At 43.2% G+C, this 18,826-nt stretch overlaps 1 protein-coding gene across 2 annotated transcripts; it reads left to right on the top strand.

Moving 5' to 3' along the window:
* Positions 1-10,406: 10,406 nt before the first annotated feature.
* PRDX4 (peroxiredoxin 4) lies at positions 10,407-18,412 on the top strand. Of its 2 annotated transcripts, XM_030019633.2 has the most exons (8): positions 10,407-10,944; positions 13,132-13,249; positions 13,657-13,773; positions 14,342-14,464; positions 14,895-15,025; positions 16,663-16,697; positions 17,895-17,941; positions 18,289-18,412. In XM_030019633.2, the coding sequence occupies exons 1-8, from the start codon at positions 10,737-10,739 to the stop codon at positions 18,290-18,292; spliced, it is 783 nt and encodes a 260-aa protein (XP_029875493.1). In that variant the 5' UTR covers positions 10,407-10,736; the 3' UTR covers positions 18,293-18,412. The 2 variants fall into 2 exon arrangements, with proteins under 2 accessions (XP_029875493.1, XP_029875492.1); XM_030019632.2 differs by lacking the exon at positions 17,895-17,941 and having other exon boundaries at positions 10,696-10,944.
* The last annotated feature ends 414 nt before the right edge of the window (positions 18,413-18,826 follow it).

The following is an 18,826-nucleotide window of genomic DNA, read 5'->3' as shown; positions in this document are numbered from 1 at the left end:
GATTCTAGGTTAACCATCTTAGTGTTATGGCTACTCATCTAAAGCCTGAGATAATAATTAAATTAATGCCAGTGACAGAGTTCCTCTAATAACATCCAGCTATTTGTCAACAGATCTGGTAGTTATTCCAAGTTGTTGTGGTTATTCCAAATTGTTGTGGTTATTCCAAATAAAATTTAACTATGCAAACATACTTGGTTCTTTCTAATTTTACTTATTTTTATGTTAACAAGCTCATTCTTATCTTATTCTTATCCCTTTTCAGATTTTTCGTTCAATGCCTTGAAAAATATAAATGTGCAAGGTTTCAGTGGTAACTTAGCTTTTCAGAATACGTCACAAGTTCTCAGAGCTTTATACAATCAATCAGTAAAAAATCCACCTGGATCTTAGGCGCTGCTTTGCATGTATGAGGTGCTATCTGTAAAATAATTCAATCAGAAAATTCATTACACAATGTGAGAAATGGCCCAGAACCTCCAGACTAGTGTATGCAGAAGTTTATGAAGTGGTATAAAGGGGAAATTGTTTCCAGAAGGCATCAGACAGGTAAGATAGCAAAGATAAAGACTTCCAGACAAGAAATCGGAAAACAGACCACACAGTGATGCCCCAAAATATGCCATTATAATTCAAGATACCAACGCTCTAGTTAACAGGTAGATCTGTATCCACTCATGTGAAGCAAGACTGGGGATTAAAAATGTTCCTGTCTCTGAAAACAGATATTATGAAGTACGTTAATATTAATGAAGTATTCTCCATGGAAGAGGTAAAACCTTCCAGTGGAAGAAAAATAATTAATTTGAGTTTTCTCATCGACACACATATGTGTCTGTGTGTGTACACGTACATAAAGATGGCCACGTGAGCTCGCGGAGCATTGTGAAAACACATGCTTTGACCTTCATGGTATTTTTAAACTTGAAAGGAGAAACAGGTAAGGTGGCACTACTTTCCTGTTGTGCAACACCCTCGAACATTTCAGATGAAACATCTTTTGGACAGGATCATTTATGTCACTGGGGCTACTGTAAGTACCACTAGGCAGTAACTGGTATCATTTGCTGCAAAATTTAGCGTACAAAAAAATCTCCCTCTGCAGCACTCCGGAAGCCAGGAGGACACATGTATAATTAATATTTCAGTACTTAGCACTCATAAAGAAAGGAAAATCCAGCAGCGTTAGATCCCAAACCCGACCACATTAGGACAATCACAGCACAGAAGCAGAGTTTGAAAGAACAGTTTCCAACTAATTAAAACCTAAAAACCATAGCAATGTTTCCAGCTCTGCATGCTTCACCAGTGTTTCATTTTTACCATTAACGTTCATTTTATATAATATTTTAGCGATATTTGTATCTCGATACATTGCTGATGCCCAGACTCAGTTCAAGTCTTTATTCCACGCCAATTCCCTCGGTCGCCTGAGTCAACCTCTCAGAGGTGACATTCCTCCAGACGCAGACCTGGCCCGGCTCTTCGGAGGTATTTAAGCAGGGCGGTGGGGTCCAGTGGGCAGAGTAACGCCGGACTCCTCCCGGCGATGCCTGTAATCCCCTTTTCTCCAACCGGCCTCTGAAAACGGCCCTGACCCTGCTCCGTCTCCCAGCAGCAGTTGCCTGGACAAGCCTGCAGGCACAGCAGAGGCTAAGCGGCTGCACGGACCCCCTCGCGCTCTGCCCTGAGAGCCACCCTGCCTAAGAGCCAAGACCAAACCTGACCCCACGGCAGAAGGAGGAAGACTCCTCCAGGCTCTTCTGCCTTCAGCTGCCCAAAGGCTGGGCACGGTTCTTCAGGAGCATCACAATAGTTGCTTATTTTGCAAAGTCCCTCCTTCGAAAGCCTCACAATTACATGGAAACTCATCCTTCATTTAAAAAAAACAACAGTTTGGGGCCTCCGTGGAAGCCCAGACATGTGAACCCCACACGCACACGAAGAACCAGGCAGGTCCAAAGGTCTCCAAGTCTATTACTGTTACTGCTTCCCATCTCCCGACCTTTTAGCATCTGGATTTGGCAACACTGCACAAAAGGTCAAGGCATGGGGCTCATCATTTCCTTTCTTCCAGGCTTGGGGCTGCTATGTCCCACTGGGGGTGAGGAAAGGGGGCAGTTTCGGTCCAGTGTCTTCCCCCGCAGCTCAGCCGAGAAGAAGATCACTGCTGCCCAGCAAAGCTCACGCTCTTCAGTTATGGGACCACTGCCATCACCGACAGCAGGCTTCACACCGGAGACGTTCAGGCTGAAAGCAAAATCTTTACAGCTTCCGAAAAACAGCCAGCCCCTGTAGCTACAGATGGGGCAGACTCACATTTTCTTTGAGTGGGTGCAGAACGATTTAGCCAGGCTATACATTCTGTCATCTGGAGCCTTCTGCTTGCTCGTTATTTGTAATTTTTCAGAAAAACTCCTTGGTGAGGAAGGACGTACCCTGGGTTGCTGGTGACAGTCTTTTCCCTCCCTCCCACAATAACAACTCCGCAGCGGCTCTCCTGCCATTATCAGAAGCGCCCAGGAGCACCGAGAGGGGAACGTGGGTGCACTGAGGCATGAAGCGGCGTGGGATTTTAATGAGCTACTGACCCTTAACAAATAATTTGGGAAATATAAACAGCAGTTACCTACAGTGACCTATTCAAACATGCCCAGGCGCAGCGAGCGGGTGATTTGCAAGGCGTGCTGCCGCTGCCTGGGGAGGAACCGAGCACAAAGCCCGTGGCACAGCCAAGCCTGTTCAGTATCGCTGCCAACTTGCCACAGCTGTTTCTGGCTGTATCCAGGGTTTTCCAGTAAGGAAACTGACCTTACGGGTAATAAAAATGATATCACCGAAGAGATGATGTCAGGCATTTTTAATGAGGTGCTTTTAAAATTAATTATTCCTTGCTAAACAGCAAGAGGCTCCAGCCTGTTGGTAACGTGGCTGCAGACTCACCAAGATGAGAAGCGTCACGTCAGCCCTCTGCGACGTGGCAGCAAATGTTGCAAATGACCTTGAAGTCTGCTTTCCTACAGGATGATCAGGAGATAGGGAATCTGACTTTTCCTTTTTTTTAAAGCACTGCTTGTTTCATTTCCATTAAAAATACCATCTGGCAGAAATCTTATCTCAGAAATCAACACCCGGGTCTAAGAGAGGAACTCTGCCCCACAAACTATTCTGTGTTATCAGCTTTCTTAACTGGGAACTTCAGCTCGCTCAGCCAACTTTTCCTAACAACTATTTCAAAGCGTAGGCCTGAGGAATATTTCCATGTAACAGCTAGCTGTGCAGCAGGTCAACACATTATTTTATTTATCTCAGCATAACTTACCATCTTCAAAATCTTGAAAAGTTTTTAAATCTTTTTAAAAATAGGGGAAATTCTTTAGCATTCACGTCCCACCCAGTGAATGGCAGATACAAATTTTGACAAGACGGCTGCAGCTCCGGAGCGGTTCAGACGTACCTACCTGTCCCCATGCCCAGGGACAGGCTTTGCTGCCTCGAACCGCACGGCGAGCAGCCCTCAACAGTGCATGTGCAAAACTGCTATTTTATTTTCAGATTACCCGACGGCATGAACCAACCCATTCCCTTTTTTATCACTTTAGACTCCATACTGAAGAAAACAGTTATAGTAATTCAGTTTTCACTCTTGTATTGTGATTTAAGTGCGTAAGTTGCATATCATGCTTTATTTTTGGCTTCAAGAGCAGCAGATAGAAGAAAATCAGCTGCACTCAACCATAGCATGCATTAGTATCTTCTAAACATCTTCCTCCATATTTTGATTCTGTAATGGTGAATGAGATTGTAGGGTATAAACATATAAATGTTTTGCACATAGGTAGTATACTTGTAAGTGTACTGTCTTGAATACATATAGTATCTTGAAATCCCTATGCTTTCACTTAAGAGTTTGTAAACTTGCAAATTTTCTAAACTTCGAAGAATGATGCCTTTCTCAAGAAAAAGTAAGCGCACAATAACAAATAAAACTCCTAGCTATAAATGATGGGCTTTTTTCCCTTCAATTACGGGAAAACAGCAGCACTGGATTTCAAGTTCAAATGTGGTAGATCAAATGTTGGCTCTTGCACAGAGGCATGGCTTCCCAAGGCCCCTCGCAAAGTTGACAATCTAAAGCAGAGAAGGAGCTTTGACTCAAACAGGGGTTATGTTAGTATTGACCTAAATTAATGTCCAGTTTACTACCAGCACAAATTATATGCTAAATTAGACTATAGGACCTAACTGAAGGAGATTCAAGACATATACCTATGGTACGGGGAACACAAATATTAGATCTATGTCACTTCCAATGACTAAAAAATTTTGCTTTGCAAAGAAACCTCTCAGTCCTTGCATTAGACCAAGCAGACAAGCTGGAATTAGTTAAACCTCTGAAATGTATGCAAAACTGAATTGGAACAGAGGAAGATGTTACCATAAAAAATGGTAAAGTCTTCATTTATTTACAGCAATTCTAAACAGAGCACGGAGATTTAATCATAGAATTGTAGAATCACAGAATGGTTTGGGTTGGAAGGGACCTTTAAAGGTCATCTAGTCCAAACACCCCTGCAATAAGCAGGGACATCTTCAACTAGATCAGGTTGCTTCATTTCTGAAGCAGCAGAGAAGAACGAGGGCCTGCGCACCCCCTCTCAGCTTAGTTAAAGTAGAGATTATAGCTTTCTGGACCGCTATTTAAACTCCCAGAAAACTGTGTGTAGCTAGCAAAAAAGGAAGAAGAAACAAAAATCCAATATTGATTTCAGTACTCCCTCATGACCGGGTTAAAACTTATCTTCTGTTACAAATTTCCACCTCTTTCACTATGTTTTATGATTGTTTTTTTCTTATTTTGTCCTCCTTTTTAAGAGACTGCTTTAGTATCCCCAGCATCTTCACTCTCAGAGGCACAATAGAGAAAACTTACTGAAAAATTATGCAAGATCAATTACCTTTATTGTTGTAACAAGTTCACAGGAACCGGGGTTGTTTATGAGTATTGAATATAGATTTCATTTTGCATTCCCTACACCTGTGGACCTTGTATTTTAGGAAACATCAAAAAAATTAAAAAAGAAGAAGTGCTTCTGATACCAGATTCTCAGATCTGAGGAAATTTCAGGCGCTTGGAAAATACATGACTTCAATTTTTTTAATCGGTATAACAGCATCTTACTGCCACCTAGTGAGCAATGTAAAAGCCACTAACACATCAAGGTGCAGGAATATTTCTGGTCAAAAGCCATTTTTCTCTTTCACAAGTCCAAATAGAAGACAAAGGCAAATTTAGATATGAAACAGTGCTAGAAAATAGATAATACAAAAAGCTTTGCAAGAGAAGACTGAAGAGGGGCAGGCAGGCAGGCATAAGGAGAGAAGCTGGGAATTTTTTAAGACCATGTTATCCCGGTATGATTGGAATGCAGCCTCCTCTCCTCCCCAGATCTTGACGTGATCACCCATGCTTCAGGCAGTAGGGTCTCTTTTTTTCAACAACAGCTAAACGTTTCATTTTCCTCCGCTTAGCCCAAATGCAAGGCAGCTAGCACACCCATAAGCTTGAGCAAGGCTTTACTGACTACCCACTGAAGAGGCATACCCAGGTGTCATCAACAACCATCAGCAACATCTGTCCCTGTTCTGGTCTGAGAGTGTATGAAATTGGGTCACCAGGGGTTTCTTCCCATCCACGAGGCTGCGGTGCAGGCACCTGCGAGGGCAGGACGCAGCTTCGCTTTTTATCTGAGCTGAGGTGACAAATTTTCCACCTTTTCACAAAGGCTGACTGAGCTCGAGACTTAGACCAGAGTGCGCTAGTCTCGGTTCAGACCCAAGAAAGCAGAACCAAGGGTGGGACCCCGAGGGCAGGAGCCTGTGAACCCCCACAAACGGCACCGATGGAGACCGCTACGCTTGACGCGGTGCGGTTACTGCTCTGTGGGTGAAGGTCCCTCTTGGTCAGCAACACCAGACAAAGCTAGCTAGGTTATTTTGGCTATCAAGCTTCTAGCTGTGATGGTCTCAGGGCATGTCAGCAGCATGCTGCCAAGGGCAGGTCCAGACGTCCAGCGTGGGTTTTCTGGTGCAATGCCTCAACTATCCTTCATAGTCCGCTGACTTGTAGCGGACAGCATATGTCTAACAGGTGGTGTCCAGCTTTGACTTTCTCTTTCCTCACTCGTCAGTGCAACTGTCCAAAAATTGTGCTAATGCTCAGAGACATTTTGGCCACTTTCCTTGAATACGTGCTTGTTAAAGGAAGAAAAAATGCAATAGAGCATAAACATACTTGTAACCCACCCCCCAGGTGACAGCCAAAAGAAAACTGACAGATGCCCGCAAGGACTACATTATTTATTAGATCAAGAAGGTGGTTTCACATTATTTGTTTATATTCACAAACTGGTAGATTCTGTCAGCACTTACAGAGGCAGAAGACAGCTTGGAACTGGTGGTGCTTTAAGAACCATACTCCCCCATCGCCCAGCGACTAGCAGTTATTGATTGCCTTTTTTTGCCACGCTCAGTCAAACACATTAATAACATGCTCGGTCCTGTTCCTATCACACAGGCCCCGCAGGATTTCTGACACTGATGCCGCAAGAAGCAGAGCTGGCTGGAGGGGAAAGGGAAAGAAATGAAGCAGAACTTTTCTATGGCAGGTGTGTTTGCAGAGGAAAAACATAAATTCACCTCCAAACGCTAGCATATTCCCCAAAGGTAGGTTACGGGAACAAATATATCTGTGATCCCTCTACACTACTGAGTGGCAGATTTTGAGAAGTTTATGTTTAGGTTTACTCAGCCATACCACTTCGGCTAGCTGACAATATTAGCAGCAGTTAGAAGTCAGGATGAAGTTCCCGTCAAAGCAAATGACACCATCTAGCCCTTCTCAGCCTGATACAGTTTTTCGTCAAGGACCCTTGGGGGTCAGCGCACACACAGCTGATCCCACCAGTCCAGCCTTATCAGGAGCCAAAAAGGAGAACACTTCTCTAACTGGTAATTTTAATTTTGGTCATTCCGATCCAACACCACTTACAAAACTGATGTTTTCTACCCTCCTTTCGCCAGCAAAGTTTTCTACACTACAGATTTTCTGTCATGCATGACAAGCAATGCCATATATTTGTTAAAATGTCCCTGTAAACCATGAGGAGGATAAAACCAACTGCTAGTTTCACCAGCGCAATATTGAACATCTGCTCCATCTGTTCCATGAAAAGGCGACAGGCATCTTGCTACAAGATACTATGCTAATTTTGCCAAGGTATTTTTATATTAGGTCATTTAAATGATAGTGAGGTATTTTATTACAAGCAAGAACAGACAGAACCTCCATAACCATTTCTAAACTGCTTTAGTAGCCTAAATAGCTCCCTGCTTCCGTGACTTTAGTGCCACCGTGGCAATGACACCCTGCCACAATCCAGACCTTTGCCAAAACTGAACCATCCCTGCGGGCCTGAATATGGCATGACATGCAGGAACACAGCCTGAAGGCAGTGGAGGAAAGATTTAAGAGCTTTCCCTTTGCATGTGGTAAACCCTATCAACTTCAGAAGAGCTGTACAACTGGATGAATGTAGCACAGTGTTTCTCTTACTACTTATTAACAGCATCACTTAATTTCATCAATTTAAACACAAAAATCAGCATTCGGTTCAAGTATTTCTTCACTGAGCAAAGAAAGAAGGCTGCCCGTGTTCTCTGTGTGGACACTGAAGAGTGATATATATTTGGATTTCATCTTGGATTTCATTTATGAATTTTTTTCATTTTTTAATCACTTGCAGAAGTCTTGATAGTACAGCAGCAGCCAGAAAGTCTTTGTTGTTGCTCTTTTGAACTCTGTTCCAGGCCTATATATACTTAATCATGTATGAACCTCAAATTAATGCTATTTAACTAACATTATATTCTGCAGATAAACCCCATTTTTGTCCTTCAGCATTTTCTCCACTCACAAGAGGCCTGATTCTTTTCTGGTTTTACTGCATTGATTTTACTGGTTTTCTCTCTCATTTATAGTTATTTGGGAATGTCTTTCGACTGAGGGATGTTAACATTATGCAAAGGGCATACCTCTCACTATTCATTTTTTTCAACTTTACTATATGACTACTTTTCAAATCACTGCGATTTCCTATGGCTCAAAACACCAGCAAAAAGAGAAGAGCAAGGACAACCGAAATAACTTTCTCTGTGAACTCACGGAGGCCATGACTGTCACTTTCCTTACAAGCAGCGAGACTGAGGAAAGCCTGATATTAAATTCAGTACTACTAGAGCTGGATCATGTAAGACAGTAATTATCTATCAACACATTTTAGCAAGCTTAAATGTAAGGCATGCCTGAATCTGAAATCAGTGGGAGTACAAAGATTGTTGAAGTGCTTTTTTGCACCAGAGCCAGAGTGCTTAACATGAGCAAATGGGGTTTGTTCATCCTCCCTTTAATGATTTGCCCTTGATAGGGGAGGGAAATCAAACTTAAACAGCAGCACTGAAAAAGAAGGTCAGATTTCATCCTGCTTCCAACATTTTAGGATGTATAATCAGAGACTGGCCGCCATCAACACGCTGTGAAAAAACAGGACAAGGGGATCTCATGTGCCATCAAGTCCATTTCCCCTCTAGGCAGACATTTAATACAATTTTTTATAATTTCACACACGCTGACCAAGCCTGATAGCTAGGTATGTATTTTGCCTCTGTAGCTGTCAAATGACTGTTCCAGAGCCTTACCCTTCTGATCCTCAGTAATCTTCAATCTGTTCAGGTGGGCAAATACGCTTGAGTAAGATTATTACTGTGACAGTAACTATGAATGGCGTTTTACAAGCATGATCCCTAACTTGTAGAACCTAGACTGGAACGTAAACATGCCAAGAGATGGGAAAGGAAAGGAGCTCCTTCTGGAGAGGAGTCAGAGCCTCAGGAGAAAGGAACACTAAAATCACAGGTTAAGAAGTGCAAGTTTGCCTGCAAGGTCATGTGTCTCCCACTTCTGTGAATTTACTTTTGTGAAATACATTTTGAAAGGGTGGATTCTGTTGTAGGAAACCAGAAAAACAGTAGGATTTGTTCAAGACACAGTATATGATGATAGGTGCCTTGCTAATCCCTTTCTTCTTTTACAGAGCCTGTATTCTTTGAAAACGGCCCTCAGCATTTTCTTTTGGCTCTGCTCTTTACGTGCCTGTTCTGTATCATTTTTAAAAGAGAGAAATTGTACTGTCCATTCTGGCATGGGTACGGTACCATCCTGAAGGTACATTTATCACAAATCATCTGCAGAGACAGGATGCAATGCAGATGTTCCTCTGTTAAGAGCCTGACATCGTCAGTCTGGAGTAGCCTTTTTACTGAACCACCAGTTTTCGCAGAGGATGGCATCCACAGTGCTCCAAGTGCAAAAGTCAATGGTGTCCCCACTTTTGGTAAGGGATAGCTCCAGCTCTCTTACATCTTAATTTTTAAGGATCCTGGTTACAGTTTAACTGATACACTTGACAGACGACTTGTACTGTCCCAGTCAAATAAGTATGCCTAGCGTAACTCAGTTCAACCAGACATTGTGCTGCAAAGCCTTACCTACTGCTTGTGGCAGCCTACCTATCGTCTTCAAAATCTTATTGACTGCGCTGCTGAATTACCTTCTAGCTACACTTAGGTGTGACAAATATGTAACTATTTTGTGATATGAACCACAATCTACTCGGCACTGAGCAAAATGACCTCTCAGGAGGCAAACTTGAACCAAGACATCTGGGCCACAAAGATGATCAGAGGACGGGAACACCTCTCCTGTGAGGACAGGCTGAGAGAGTTGGGGTTGTTCAGCCTGGAGAAGAGAAGGCGCCGGGGAGACCTTATTGCGGCCTTTCGATATATAAAGAGGGCTTATAATAAAGATGGAGAAAGAGTTTTTACAAGGGGTTGTAGTGATAGGACATGGGGTAATGGCTTTAAACTGAGAGAGGGCGGATTCAGACTAGATCTAAGGAAGAAGTTTTTTACGGTGAGGGTGGTGAAACCCTGGCCCAGGTTCCCCAGAGAGGAGGTCGATGCCCCATCCCTGGAAACATTCCAGGTCAGGCTGGACGGGGCTCTGAGCAGCCTGATCTGGTTGGAGATGTCCCTGCTCATGGCAGGGGGGTTGGACTAGATGACCTTTAAAGGTCCCTTCCAACCCAAACCACGGTGCGATTCGATGAATTAAAAGGCACTTAGCAGTCCCGTTTCTGTTTAACCACACTGGTAACGCACTTAACGCAGCCGCCCCGAGCACCACGCGGAGGTCACTCGGGAACCGCTGCCCGGCTGGCAGCAGTTCGAGATTTCTGACCTAAGGGCAGCACGCTTTTTCGCATTTTGTGTCTTCTTTAGGCCAGGACGCACAAGCCGCACTCGGCGCGGACCGCTACGACCGCCGGCGACGAAATGCCCACAGAAACCACGCTGCCACACGTACGAGAGACACCGGGCGGGAAACCTCGGGCACGGGCAGAGAGTTCCCTTCTGCAGCCGCGCTCTCCCCTCCGCAGACCCGTACGTACATTCACCGCTTCCCCCGGGGCCTCGCCCGGAGGCCGCAGCCCCGCCCGGGCCCCGCTTCTCCTCAGAGCAACGGCCGCGGCGGGAGCCCGCCCCGCCGGCCCCGTGAGGCGAGGCCCGGGCCCAGCTCCGCCCCGCCGCCGGGACGTGCACTCGCTCGGCGGGCCATGGAGGCGGCCGGCGGGGCTCGGGGCTCGGCGCTGGCGCTGCTGGTGCTGGTGGTGGCCGGGCTGGGAGGCGAGGCGGAGGAGCCGCGGTCGGCGAGGCAGCGGGGGGACGAGCAGTGCCATTACTACGCGGGAGGCCAGGTCTACCCCGGGGAGGCGGCTGGGGTGCCCGTCTCCGACCACTCGCTGCACCTCAGTCAGGCCAAGAGTAGGTGCCGGGGCTCCCGAGGGAGCGGGTACGGGACCCCTTGTGTCGCGGACACCGGCGACGGGGCTGCGCCGCGTCAGGCGGAGCGCCTCGGCCCTCGGCGGCGGGATGGCGGCCCTCCCGCCCGGCATCCCCGGCGGAGGGGAGAGCGGGGCGGCGGGGAGGCCGTTCGCCGGCCCCCGGCCCTCCCCGCCGCGGTTCGGCGGCGGGCGTCCCTGCCGAAGCGGCCACCCGCCACCCCCGAACGCCTTCCCTCCGGCCGAAGCGGCTTTTGCGGCCCGGGCAGCGTCCGCGCTGCCCGCCGGAGAGGCCTCGGGAGGGAAGGCGGGCCCGCCGTCCCCGCGGTCACCTCTCTCCTCACCGCCGCCGCTTCTCCCTGGGCTCGGGTTTGTGGCTTTGCTGCCGCGGCCTGCGCTCTCCCGCGGTTCAAATAACTTTATAGCGGGCCTGGGTGTAAGCGAGCGGCAGCGGGGTGTTTCGGGGGGGGCACCCGTTCAAGCCCCCGTCCTGCAGAACGGAGAGGAGAAAGGGTAGAAGCGACCTTGGCTGTGAGGGTTGACGGCTTTTACGTCCTTTTCCTCCACCGAGCCGGGGCTGTTTTAAACGTTTGCAAACAGATGCTGCTGCAAAAAAAAGGGAAAAAAAAAAAAACCAAGGGAAAAACAGCCGAGATATTTGTAACCAATACTGTTTGGGTTTTCCTCCCTTTGTAATGTCAGATAGCACAGCATTTCAGACAAGTGTTTTTAACCCCCCAAAAATCACCTCGGTGTAGAAAGGGGTCAAGGTACAACGTATTTTATTCAATTTCTTTTCCTTCTCCCTCCTAATTTGAAGGTTGGTTGAAGAGAATGTTTTGCTACAAAGAGATTAGATTTGGGGTGTCCTTATCTCGTAAAAAGCAACATATTTGAAACATTTTTTTGAGAGCTCAAAATAACTTGGGGATTAATTCTTGCTTTCACTTCAAAATAGTCCCATACCTGCAAAGACTCAATAAAAAAAAACGTTGCAAGTCCTGGGCTTGAAATCTGACCAGAAAGAATTCTGCAGAAGACTTGAGAGGAGGAAGAATGTTTCTTCAAAAAACGTAAACTGAAATTATCAGTCATACCTACTGATTCTCTGTACTTGTATTGCTGCATCCCTTGTGGGTTATATCAAGTGAAACCAAAGATGACTGCCCTCCCACTCAGGGGCACGGTCTGCCTGATGATTTGGGGTATTTTTTGCAGTCCTTGTTATACATCCTCACTTAACTATATTCTACAGCTCTGGGTTGTCCTAAGAAAAGGAGAGCCCAACAACGCACTCATCATCCAGATAATAATGAAGATTCCATATATTTTTCTCAGCAGCATTTCCCTAATTTCCTGGAGCTGTGTGTCAATGTCCTTGACGTCACAAGTGTATTCAGATCACCTTGTTGTCTCCAGCATACCCTATCCTTTGTCTCAGAATTCACATTACTATGAAAATAGGACCGGGCAGAATCATTTTTAATATTTTAAATTCAGTGTTAATCCCTTTTGGTAGGAATAGTAAAGATATTTCATGCATTTTAATTGGATTTTTTTTAAAAAAAAACACAAGTGTCTTCACATTACAATTTGCTTAGCAGTTGTAATTTAATAAATATACACTACATTTTTGGGCATTTGTCTGTAAACATGTTGTAGCATGTATTTTTTGTGGCCTTGAATTCCAAGTAGTTTTTCATGGCTAAAAAGTAGCAATATGAATTTGAACCATCTTATGCTTCTGGTTCACAAGAGCTATTCATAACAAAATACTGAGGGTTCCTGAAATCTTAAAACAGTTTCTCTTTCAGCCTAATAGATGTTCGGCCATGAACTGGTGGTGCACATGTGGTTTCTTTGATATGCCCAGATAAGGTTTGTGTGGCCTTGGTTATCAGTGGTTCAGAGGGCTCCTGTATAAGCCCAGATTGGTCAAATTACTTTCCATGTGTACTGAAACCTACATTTCTTCATCACCCTGTAACCTCTGCCAGCTGTGAACTTTTTAAAGTGGTAAGAAAGTTTCATTTTGTAACTGTGTGCAGTAGGTTGTTTTTCAAGCAAAAGGAAGAACAGTGGTCCTTGCACACCGGCTGACTAATGAACAGCTTTGTTTGAACATGTGCTTCGTATTCTGACTTTTAATTGAACGTCCTTTGTGTTTCAGTCTCCAAGCCAGCACCTTACTGGGAAGGAACAGCAGTCATTAATGGAGAGTTTAAAGAGCTGAAATTAACAGATTATGAAGGAAAATATCTTGTCTTCTTCTTCTACCCTCTCGACTTGTAAGTAAGACCACTGTAGACATATCAAGACTGAATGCTGCTACACTAGACTCGTAATTCATTAATTTTTCTCCTTTTCTGAGCTCTTGGTTTTTTGTTTGGTGAGGGTTTGAGGGAGAAGAAAGGAGTGACAACAGAAAATACGTTCTTTGCGTTTGTGTTTTCATCATGCATTGGTAAAATCGTAACACAGTCTTTGTCCTAATAAGCGTTTCCATTAATTAGTGTCTCCACACAAAAAAATAATTTTCAGAAGATTTGTCAGGCAGCATTTCGGTTAAATACTTGAAGGAGCAATAAAAAATAAGTAAAAGCTGCAATAATTTATGATAAATCCACAATTTGAAGTTAAACAGAGAACTTACTGGATGTTTCATGAAATTTTGACTTTATCTTTTCTTATCTAGTACATTTGTATGTCCAACTGAGATAATCGCCTTCAGTGACAGAATTGAAGAATTCAGAGCAATAAATACCGAAGTAGTAGCATGTTCTGTGGACTCAAAGTTCACTCACTTAGCATGGTATGTATCTTACCCTTGCCTTTCACTAAAAATTATTCATGGGTCCATCTTAGCTGAAGAACTGTATCCCCAGATTTTTAGCCTGTGTAGGTATATCATAATGTGTAAAAGTGTGATGCTATTGATACAAATGTTTAAAATATTTTTCAGTGGTAAAAATTTTTAAATCTAGTGCATGAAAGTACCTTTATCTTTGAAGCTTGTTTAATATGTATTGCTTGAAATATATCATGTCTCAGTCCAAAAAATACTTTAAAAAAAAAAAAGCAATAAGGATGCAAGTATTTGTAAATGCATCACAGTGTCCCAATTCACGAGCACATTGGTATAAAGCAAATAAGACTGATAAGAAAGAGGTCATTATTAATAGATGTGGCCAAAAACTGCAAAAGATCTACTGACTATTTTGCTTGAACCATAAATCGTATTCATCTCCCTTGTGTGCAGAACAAAAAAAATTCACTTGCACTAAATCCTCCTGTCTGTACTGTTCTGGTTTGTGACCTTTAGCTTTGTATAGGGAACATAAATCTTTGAGAAATACATCTGTATCTCATTTCTTTCAAAGGATTAATACTCCTCGAAAACAAGGAGGACTTGGACCTATGAAGATTCCACTTCTTTCAGATTTGACACACCAAATTTCAAAGGATTACGGAGTGTATCTGGAAGATCAAGGGCATACACTTAGGTATTTCACTTGGTTACAGTTCCTTTTTCTTTTTTTTTGCGGGGGTGGGACGCCCCAAGTCCAAGCAGAGTCAAGACTAAGGGTAACTAATGGCCTCAAGAGATACATCTTTCATAAACTTCATTAGTTGCTTTTGGGATCCCTGTAACATCATAGCATCTGCAACATCCCCTGACAAAGCCTGTCAAAGCCTAGTTTTATGTCCTGCAGAGAACTATCCTTTTTGTTTTTAACTTACCCTCAGCTCATGTCATCTGATACCCCAGGTAAAGAATAGTAGGTTACTAGTATTCTAAGGTCGTGGGTATTGTATGGTGTTTGCAGAGATCAAATTCCTCCCATCCAGCAGACATAAAATAGTGTGTAAACACAACACTGTAATTAGTTCTGTTTCCTAACACACGCACACACACACAAAATGTTTTCACAGAGGCCTTTTCATTATTGATGAGAAGAGGATCCTTCGACAGATCACGATGAATGACCTTCCTGTTGGGAGATCAGTGGATGAAACGCTTCGTTTAGTACAAGCATTCCAATACACAGACAAACATGGAGAAGGTGCTCTTTTAAATACTTTCATGTTGAAGATGATTGTTTTACTTAGACTGGGAGCTGTATTTGTAGCTTTTTGGAAGAAAGGTACTCAGTAGCGTTAGAGACTAACCTCATGCAGTGAATGAAGGAGTTTGATTGCCCTGCTACAAGATTCTGTGGTCCCGGTACCACCATGGGTTGTTTGTAGAATAGTAGTTCACATTTTGCTTCACATCCATGAGAATGCAGAGCATAAAGCATTCCTTGGTCTGAATTAAGGCATTATGTACCATCTGTCACAAGCGTAAATCTGTACAAAATAATGAGGCCATGAAGAATCAGGCCCAATATCTCAGTACATTTTGGCATACTAAAATAATTGAGATGCGAGCCATCCTTGTCCTGTGTCATTCATTGAGGACCTGTGACAAGTAATTGAGAGTGCTTCATGTCAAGATAACGTGCTGATACTGTGAAAGCTAGACCACCATTACTTGTGTTTTCTTTACAAGTGCTATGTGATCATCTTCCCCTGACAAAGAAGTTTTCACTGGCATCAGATCATTACTTTGTCTCAAGAATTCATGTTCCCCCAGTTCAAGCATAGGGTGAACTTTGCACGTTTCTTTAGATGTGTTTAAATAAACACATTCATTTATTAAAGATTTTTTAAAATATTAATACACATGTTAAGCAGCTTAACTTCCATTTCAAGTCAATTTCACCTGGCATTTGAAAGTACCTTTAGCTGAAAGTACAAATCATTATTATGCTTCGCTGACCAGATTTTAAAAGATAAATGCTGATAGTTAGGCTACGCACGTTTGACTAAGGAAATTTAGCCTCTCTTATTTAGTTACAAAGCTGTCTTACAGAATATTGATCTGCAGTGTGTTTCTGGAGTACAACATTTTTTTCCAGCTTTTGCATGAACGCTGAGGAGAGCCTCCCTTGATGCCTTATTGGATTCTTTGCACAGAATAGGAAAAAAAGTTCTCCACAATTCCTAATTGCATTTGTGATGTTTTGTCTGACAGCATGCCTTAACGCAGTGTAATACGGCATCACTCATTGGGCTAAAGCCTCAGAGGGAGAGCTCTGAAGAGATAAGAGCTTTGCTCCAGAATGGGCAACTGTCCAGGTGGTCACAGGGCTCCCAGCCACAGTGCGTGTTAACTGCATGCTATAATCCCTTTACTCCTGAGCAAGGCTTCCAATAATATCACTCGGTCTCTTGTGGAAACTTTGAACTGATTTCTTTGCTAAAAAATTTCCCCTAGCCTTAGTTTTCAAGAAAGAAGGGTAGGTCTCTGTGCAGTCACCTGAATTTTATCATGAAACTTTTCTTTCTACTAGAATAGGTGTTCATTCTCAGATACTGCTTTGCCAGTACTTTGTCTAGAAGGGCATGAGAATTAAACCAAGGCATAGACATCCATCCAGAGATACACAGTTTCCAGTTAACAGAAGTGGTAGGTGGTATCAGGTATAAACCGTTACGACACCATCCCATGTATAAAGAAAACTGCGTATTTAACAGTTGCAGATATTTACAGGTGACACTTGTGTGCTGTTTTACTTCAATTTCAGAAAGAGACTATTAAGTGCACAAAAGTATGTCTAAAAATACTTTTGCTAACTTCGTCTTGTTTTTTTTCCAGTTTGCCCTGCTGGTTGGAAACCGGGCAGTGAAACAGTAAGTCACTGTTTAAATTTAAATGCATGTACTACTAAAAAACACTCAATTATCATTTGCACTAAAGCCAAATCCAAAGTCTTAGAAACTTTCAATGAGATGATATGCATAAATTCACATTACTATAGCTGCAGCTTTTGGATTACTGCTGATTTCATTAGGAGCTCATTTCCCTCACACTAGGCTTATTCTAGTTGTTTCAAATTCCCTGTGTATGAACAAAACTCTTCTTGAGCAGCAACGAGTTTGTGATCAAGAGCTTTTTTTCCTGTTAACACCTGATGAGAGGAAGTTGGAAACTCTTGAGTCTGTCCTATCTTCTCGGTTATTTGTCCGTATAAACTCTTGGTTCTGTCGAGTCTTACTGTGGATCCTAGGCACTACCCGGAAAAAGAAAGATACAAGTTCCCAGGCTGCTGTAGTATCAGACAGAGCCAGTGTGCCACTGTCAGAACTCCAGCAGAGAGCACTGCTTTGCTGCGCAATAGCTATTCCTCCTTTGTTACTACTCGCTTACATGTGACTACAAGCAGAAGAGCTAGGGTTCAGATAAACACCCATTGGACTTGTGTTCTCTGGCTTGGATCAAGCCTCAGCAGAATAATGAAACTTTCACTAGAGGTCTGAGCTGCCTAGTTCAGATGAGATCACTGTCATTTATTTGAGCATGTGGCTTCCTTCTGAACCATCTGGTGATGACGGCGTTGTTGTTTAAGAGCTGTCTCAACAAAAAGCAGGTCCCAGTGGCCTCTGAGCAGAGTAGTGAGCATTGTAATTGACGGTAAAAGCAGTGGAATGTTAAACCATATTTCTTTGCTGGATGTGAAAACTTCCCAGGATGACTGGAGGCTGAGTCGCCTCTTTCAAGCTAGCAGAGGAGCGTCTTAGTGGGGGAAGCTGATATTAAGACTGTAGAATGAAAGAGGGCTGGCTGGCCTAACAGATGTATTTTGGCACAGAAAAGTTCTGCCCTCCATAACTGCGGATCACCTAAATAATACAACATTAATGTGTTTTCTAAAAAACAGTCTTAGAATGCTAAGATTAACAGCTCCGATATTACCAATTTAAAGATCTAAAACAATACATAAGCATTCTCCTCTGTGCAAAAGATGCAGATAATATACATAGCAGAGTAGTTCAAAAGCCTTTCTCGAAGATGTAGCCATGCTTTCTAAATGTGCTTGATTTAATTAGATCAAACCAGAGGAAGCCATGAGAGTGTGGTGGCCAAGGGAAGAACTGTAAGTAAATTTTAAGACTCTTGATTACAGATGTTAATTTATTAAAATATCTTGCTTTTGGGGCAAGCAACATAGATGTATGTGCTCCCAACTGTCAAAATTCTTCCTTTGGTAGGCTGCACTCTCTCTTCCCCCAATCAGTTAAATCTTTCTGCTACTGTTGTTAGGTACCTTTAGAGATAAACAGTAATCTAGTATCAAGTCAACTGATAAATTACTCTTCACTGTTGCTTGTGGGTTGGCCTTAGCATCATATTATGGAATACTATGCTGTTCTGGTTTTAGAGTTTGTTGTGTTTGTGTGGTTTTGTTTTTTGACTAACATTTTCATTTTCTTTCTTTCACAGATAATTCCAGATCCCGCTGGAAAACTGAAGTATTTCGATAAACTGAACTGAGGCTCACTTCTGTTGAATTACATAGGTCACATTCAGCTTGATTTTTGCCAATAAAATTTCATTAATTTTGTTACTTTCAGGAGTTTGACTAATATGTAAGTGAGTGCAGTAGACCATTAAAGGTCTTGTTGCTGAAACAGGAGTCTAACCTATGTGAAGCATGGGTGCCTCATTAGTTATCACAGAATATTCCTATGGAATACATGTTTTCCCTGTAAGTCTTGCTTATATGCTTGGTTTTCCAAAAATTTACTTCTCTTAGCATCTCAGGCTTAGATTCCTGACTTTTGCTATTGATAGATTACTTAATTTCTGCAAAAATTGTGTCTGCTTGGTCACATTCTAGGCGCTACAGCTAGAAAAGAGCCACTTGGCTATGGTACATTAGTCTGTAATCCAGAGGCAATAGCAACTAACCCAAAAGCCAGAAATGTTACAGTTGCTGAATTACATTTCCAGTCTGTCCAAAGCTGGAAAACATTTTTAA

This window comes from Aquila chrysaetos, chromosome 7, assembly GCF_900496995.4.
Source record: "Aquila chrysaetos chrysaetos chromosome 7, bAquChr1.4, whole genome shotgun sequence".
NCBI lineage: Eukaryota > Metazoa > Chordata > Aves > Accipitriformes > Accipitridae > Aquila > Aquila chrysaetos.
Note: the sequence above shows the minus strand (reverse complement) of the source record. Positions and strands in the feature narration are given on the sequence as shown.